Source organism: Rhagoletis zephyria, unplaced genomic scaffold, assembly GCF_001687245.7.
Source record: "Rhagoletis zephyria isolate East Lansing unplaced genomic scaffold, Rhagoletis_zephyria_1.1 Rzeph_scaffold_09366, whole genome shotgun sequence".
Classification (NCBI taxonomy): domain Eukaryota; kingdom Metazoa; phylum Arthropoda; class Insecta; order Diptera; family Tephritidae; genus Rhagoletis; species Rhagoletis zephyria.
This window is the reverse complement of record NW_016166444.1, coordinates 16,983-24,263: the sequence shown is the minus strand read 5'-3', so window position 1 is coordinate 24,263 and position 7,281 is coordinate 16,983. Positions and strand designations below refer to the sequence as shown.

The 7,281-nt window shown below is 38.5% G+C and overlaps 1 protein-coding gene across 1 annotated transcript in view; it reads left to right on the top strand.

Annotated features, from left to right (window-relative positions):
- Positions 1–1,694: 1,694 nt before the first annotated feature.
- Positions 1,695–7,281, top strand: part of LOC108375728 (uncharacterized) — an 18,070-nt gene continuing 12,483 nt past the window's right edge. The window contains exons 1-2 of the mRNA XM_017631870.1: positions 1,695–2,280; positions 3,038–4,657. Of these exons, the coding sequence (XP_017487359.1) occupies positions 2,053–2,280; positions 3,038–4,657 (1,848 nt within the window). The 5' untranslated portion in view covers positions 1,695–2,052. The remainder of the gene's footprint in view (positions 2,281–3,037; positions 4,658–7,281) is intronic.

Sequence of the window (7,281 nt, the reverse complement as noted above, 5' to 3'; positions counted from 1 at the left end):
ACCCGTGTATGGGGATGCTCGATACGCTTTGATGTAGTGCTGGAAAAACTTCGATGTTTACGCACATCGATGTTTCGATGTTTTTGGGGAGCAACATCGATGTATCGCTGCATCGACCTTTTTAAATGGCGAATTTTTTTAAATGAATTCATTAACGCAGATATGCAAACCATCAGTCTCATTAATTTCACAACCATACAAGATAAATGCGTTCAATTTGGACTTTGATTTAAAAGAGAGTGATATTTTGCATTATTGTGTTTATAAACACAGCCATTCACATATATTGCCGGAAATTTATTAAAATTTCAATTTGTCAATTTCTTAGGAATTCATGTTAAGATTTCAGTAAAATAGAATTCGAATTATTGGAATCTACGTTCAAAAACCCATTTATATACATAATAAATACAATAGCATCGATGTATCGATATTACATCGACGTATCTTTCAGCACCACTTTGATGGATGCACCTTTATATCGAAATACTAGTAAATGTGCATCCGAGTTTTTATTTTGGCAGAATTTACAAGTTTGAATGATCTGAGTTCAAGCCCTAGACAAAGCAACATCGCAAAAAATATAGAAAAAAGGGTTTTTATTAACAGCGGTCGCCACAGGCAATGGCAAACCTCCGAGTGTACGAGTGTATTTCTGCCATGATAAACAGCTTCTCTTAAATAAATATAATAAAAGTAAACTTTTTAATATACCTCGCTTCTATAAATGAGCAAAAAAGTAGAAAATAATATTTCTCACTCCAGTGCAAGTTTCAGTAGGTTAAAGTATGGTTAAAATAAATTTTTACCATGCGTTATATGGAAGAAAACGCGCAACACCCTTCCCAAACAAATTCGAAAAAATTAACAGTAATTTTTAGGGACTTGAAACTTGAACTAAAATTGAATGGGCTACAAAACTGCATCACCGAAAATTTTCTATATTTTTTATTCATGTGGTTTTTGTTATAAATTGAATTATATTTTAATCGAAAATTATTAAAAATAAATAGATAAACATAAGTTGCGATCAGAAATCTACTTTGCCGGAAACGACTTCATCCGAACTTTGCTTCGGTTAATGGCCACCTTAGGCCACAGGGACTGGCGTGCTGTTTTGGACTCGGCCAAAATCGCTTAGGCGGTTACAGCGCAAATAAAGAAGAAGAAGAGATTTCTCTTCGCAAAAATAATCGATAAAACTAGGTTGGACACCAAAAAGTTATAGGTTTAATCTGAGATTGTTTTATAATTACAGATTAACGAGGGTCGAATTTCGTATAGCTAATCTCTTTCTATTTATAGATTAGGGAGTTAAGCTCGAAAATGAGGATAATCTACTTATGTGTGTATATGTAAACTTAGTATTTCCTAGTATTGCATATAAATATTGTCTCAATCAATTACAGATTAGGGAGTTAAGCTCGAAAATGAGGATAAACTACTTATATTAAAAGTATATTTTTACATATAGATATTATCTCAATAAATTTTATTCGAAATTAAACATTCTAAAAGAGACTATTTTCTTTGGAAATTTTGGCAAAAAATGTTGTAGAAGTGGAAAAAACAAAAAAAAAAAATTATCTAAATTTCAGATTTATGTATTCCAAAAATGTTCGACATATTTACAATGAACTTAAGCTTCTTATATAAAAACTTAACACTGGTTAAAAAATAATAACCCAGCTAAAAATTAATTATTTAGTGCCGGTAGTCATGCGAAAAAGATTTCATGAATTACTCGGTCAGCTCTGCGACCTGACAAGGTCACTTAAAAAGTTCGTGCATTTTTTTATTTTTATTTTGTAACACCGTGATGTTTTTATTTTATTTTTTTTTGCTTTATTTTGCAGATGATATTTCACCAGAAACATGTAAGCCTAAAGGAAGTGTAATACTTTGGAAACATAACTGGGAAAATAAGTAGGTTCAATTACTTGCCTGATACGATCGTAAAACTGGAGTTTTAAACACCTGAAATAAAATATATAGAATTGAAGAAGTGAAAATCTAAAATTTAAATTCGAACAGAAAGACATTAGATATAAGATGTTCTCGTTCCACAAACCACGAGTGTATCGCTCGGCTGAAGGATGTTGTATTTGCCGTGCTAAGTCGAGCAGTTCACGTTTCACCGATTCGCGCAAATATGAACAAGATTCCATGAAATGCTTCGATCTGAAGTATCCCCGACACGGAGAGATTTGCAATGCGTGCGTGTTGTTGGTGAAACGTTTTAAACGTCTTCCCATGGGCAGTACTCGGCATTGGGGACATGTAAGTTGAAATTGTACACATATCGCACACTTGCCGCAAGAGTATCATATTCAAAAAAAAATAAAAAATCAAAAACTCGAGAAAACCAGCTGTAAAATTTTGAACATATTTTGTTCTAGCAAGCTACTGGTAATCGGTACAGCTAGAAAAACACACATAAAACATAGAAGAACAGGTAGTGGTAATTTCTGCATACTTGACTCAATTATGGCCCTATTATATATGGCAGTTGATAGGCGAGATGGGAAACCATGTAGTAAAATTCGCATTACGTATGGCAACTGGCTACTGACTGCCGGCTATTGAATCTAGTAACGCAATTTTCTGTTTCCCGATTATGACGATTTTGTATTTTATTGTTAAACACATTGGGGCAAAGTTGTCAATTACTTCGAAACGTACATGTCAAAAAAGTAAATTCAGATGTTGACTGCACATTTCTGTATAATGACATTAATCGCTATGAATAACACATAGTACGAGACTGGTTGGTAGCTATGGCTACTAGACCAGCAGCTAGGCACCAGTCACCATACATATACATAATAGGGCCATTATTTATTATTATTATTTTTTTGTTTATGACACTCTTATAGCAAATGTGTGATATGTGTACATGTACGTTAATACTTTCCCAGATACTAAGTCGTTATGTTGCATTATCTTTTTGAAACTTAGAGCCTTGTTTTTCAATACCTTTTTTTTCTTTGATTATTTCCCCAATTAACATAAAAAAATTTTGTGTTTAAAACGGCAGGTTGTTGACGCACGAGCCGGACCAGGCACAAAGTCCATATCAAAACATAAGAAGAGCCGTGACGATGCTGAAAATACATCAAATAATACAATAAGTAACAATACAAACTCCCGGCGTACACATAGCTCAAAATCGCTTATACCCGAAAAATTTTCAAAAATCTTTAAAAAGAGTAAGAAAAATAAATTGAATGTGGTGCCCAATACTGATAAGAAAACTGGCACACGTCGAACCTCCATAACCAGTTTAAAAACATGGGGTGACCAAAATTCGTTGTCCCACACACCCGATTCAGTAGATAGTGACTACGAAGATATCGGTGAAGGTGGGGAGGCTTGCGAAGTCAGCCAAATAGGCAATAGCTCAACTGTGCAATTTCAAACACAAACTCGCGCGTCTTCGTATCGTGCCTGCCGGAAGAGGACCAGCAGCGGCAATATAATTTCTTTTCGGAGAAGTCTTAAAATCGGTAGTAAACGGCGAAAATGCATGCCACCCATGCGGAATCGGTCCACAATGAAGATTTTCAACGACAAAATGCAATTCTTCGATGAATCAGAATGGCAGGAGCGCAAATCATGTTGCGGTATGGTGTATGTGTGCCCAGAATTAACTGGAACAATATTAATCGATATGGAGAACTTCAAAGCTTGTCCAGAACACCAACGTCCGCGAGGTGTAGATGTTGCGGGTAGCAAAACAGCTAAGGAGCAGCAACCGGTGGCTCCGCAAAAGACAATCATCGCAACTTTGCCCGCAGTGGTACAAATATCAGCGCCATCAGTTGCTAGCGTTTGCCTTCCACCGCTACCCACTGCAGTGCCTGTTTTGAATCCGAATCCTACTCCAGTATTGAAGAAGCATCACCTTTTCTTCAAAAGGCAGTCTGAATGCTTTCCTCAAGTAGATCTCCCTGTGAATAATAACATAGTAATTTCTTCGAATAAGACTGAGTCCCTGGCAGCAATAACAACTACTCCGGTTATAATCAAAAGCAGTACCAACATCACCAACCATAAAACTACAATACCAACCATACCACATACATCTGCAATAAATAATGCAAATAACCCATCTACTTCCGTTTCCACACCGCTAGCATTAGCTGTTAATACTACGAATATGCCTGCCATATCGAGCATTTCCCCGTCTAGTTCCACGCCTATGAGCGGGCAAATGCCGCGACATTCTACCGCCAAAGTAACAACAATATCCCCGCCTTTGCCCGCGGCAACAAATATGGCTAGCGGAAATAGGCTATTGCATAAAATCAAGTCAGGAAAAATATTCAAGCAATCTCTGGACAAAATAGGTGTTATGACAGGCGCTGGAGCAGTTTCTCCTTCGGCTGTTGAGCGAATCAAAGCGGGCGATTTGCAGGAGTTAAAACCTGTAATCCGCAATGTGCCAAAATCGTATGTTATTACGAAACCAACGAGTGGTGCTGGTCAACAGTGCACACAATATTACCCTCCGGTTGGCTCGTCACCAACATCGACATGCTCTAATTCTTCGGTCATTTCGTCAACATTGTCATCAGCAGCGCCAAAGTTTAGCGACAACTCGTCAGATTCGGGTTTCGATGAAAATCTGCAGGATCGAAAATCTGCCAGTCCTTTGGTAAGTTGAACTTTGTTTTTCATCCATGTTCCAGAAACACATCTTGGTTAATGTCGATTTTAACATACCCACATTTCGAATCAATCTTTAAATTAATCAAATTGTATTTTGTTCTCGTACTTCGCCGGAACCCTTTAAGCATAATTGTGCTGCTATATAAGTTATTGACTGTTCCGGTTTCAGATTGAGGAACATATACGGAGTGGAAGAAGGGGGCAAACGCGTTACAAATAGTTTGAACGTCGGTCGTGGATTCCCCCAAATAATGCACCAGTTAAGGAATTCCAGGGTTTTTCTTTTTGCTATATATGAACTGCCAAAACCGTTTACTATTTAGGCCCTTATTATGAGTTGCGTTCGATTTTCGATCTTCGCTGGTTATCGAGAAACCAAACGCAAAATCATAGTTTTCTAAAACTTCGCTACATCATCGAAAGCAAAAATCTGTTTGACAGAAAATTCGATACAACTCATAAGTTGCGTTCCAGCAGCAGTACGAATAGCAGGAATTTACAGGATTTTGCAGGAAGCTGTTCCCGCACGACACCTTACACAAGGTTTATTAAAGGCGAAAACAGCTGTTCCTGTAAATCCTGCAAAACCTGCTATTCGTACTGCTGCTGGGATGCAACTATAGTAACGGCCAATACTAAGTATGGGTGTGTTCGAGCTACGTAATAGTTGCGATCCCGTACGAGTCCGGACTAGTCAGAATCAGTTAGATTTTACTGGAAATCGATCCCGTTCTCGGTTCTCTGACAATTGAGAGGACAAAAAAGAGAGTAAAAAAGATCCTCTCTCTGTCAGAAGTTACCAGCTTTAGTGCGAAGATTTTTTGCTGGCAAGTTTTGGTAAATGTGTCAAACGATCAGCTGTAGGGTGTTTGGCAACCAAATTGTAAACAAAAGAAAAGTGCACTCTGCTAATGCATGTTGAAAAGTATTTATGGGTCGATTACGGATGGAAACCGAACTTCAGTTGCAACTGAAAGCTGGCAACTGAGTTGCTATATTGGCAACTGCATTTTTGTGGTTGCCGCAGACATTTTGATTGAGATAATTTATTTCTTTTTTCAACTGTTTCTTCAGCTTATATGCACTCAAGTCTTGAGCGTAGGACGGATGATATTAAAATGGCCAAAATCGGACAATAGCCACACCTACCTCCCATATAACGGTAGTTTTCAGAAATACGAAAACCGCGATATTTTAGTACCTACTGAAGCTTATTCACTCAAAACTGTTATTTACAAAGCTCTTTAGGCGGAAAATAAGAATTTTATATTTGTTTTCAGAAAATGGGCGTAGCCATGCCCACTTGATTAGATGTGTATATCTCGGTAACCGCTTTACCAATTTCTCCTAAATTTGACACAGTTGGCTGAAAATGTTTAAAATCGGACAATAACCACGCTCACATCCCATATAACGGTAATTCAGAGAAATACGAAATCTTTGATTTATCAGTAAATACTGAAGCGAACCTATTAAAAATTGATGTTTGCAATAATTTTTTAGCAATAAATATGTCTAACAAATTTTCAGAAAATGGACCTGGCACAACCCATTTATGACCCCATATGTGTATCTCTATCCGTTCCATCAATTTGCACCAAACTAGGTATAATTGTCGTACTTGCCACATAAAAGCAGGACGTTGAAATTGTACTAAAATGACGCCCACTTTTCATATAATTGTAAATTTCAGAAATGCTTGAGACTTTGATATTTCGGAGATTTAAGAACGCTGATTTAGGTGAGGTTAGGTTGTGCGGCTGTCCAGAAGTAGAACTCACTTAGACGCAGGGTCCTTTGTGATACCGCATGACGGTTTTTTAATTATCCCTGTCCCCTGTAAACCACTTGGTGCTTAGCAAGATTGTGCAAAGGCTTCTGACGTCCACCTCTTAGAGGTCATCGTGATCGTCAAAGAAATAGCTCCCGAGAGCTTTTGGTCTTCGTTTTAAGAGAGCCGGGCAATGACAGAGAAGATGTGGGATGGTTTCCTCTTCGTCTACATCCATGTAACTTCTGCAGTAGTCGTTCCAGCGTGCGCCCAGCCTAGCTGCGTGCAATCCGATCAGACAATATCCGGTGAGAACTCCAGTCACTATGCGAATATCTTGCCTCCTTAGACTAAGTAGAGACTTGGTGCGTTGGTCGTTCGTGGCGGGCCAGAGTGTTTTGGCAATGTGACAGGTCGGTTCCATTCGCCACTTCTACGAATTTTTCACTTAGTAGATATTTGCGTGTCTGAAGAGGGATTCCGAGAGTATCCTTTATGTCTGTATCAGGCAATGTCGTTCCATGACGCGCGAGTTCGTCAGCCTTGCAGTTTCCCTGAATGTTGCAATGGCCTACCCAGACAAGGTGCGTGCTGAATGTCCCAGCCATCTCGTTGAGAGATCGGCGGCATTGAGCAACTACTTTTGAAGTCAGCGACATATTTCCCAGAGATTTTACTGCCGCCTGGCTGTCAGTGAAGATGTAGATATCATGACTCGGAATCGTATCACACTGGCCCAGTGATGCGGCCTTTGAAATAGCCATCAGTTCCGCCTGAAAAACACTGCAGTAATCAGGGAGGCGGAAGCTAAATGATATGCCTAACTGTTCCGAATAGAC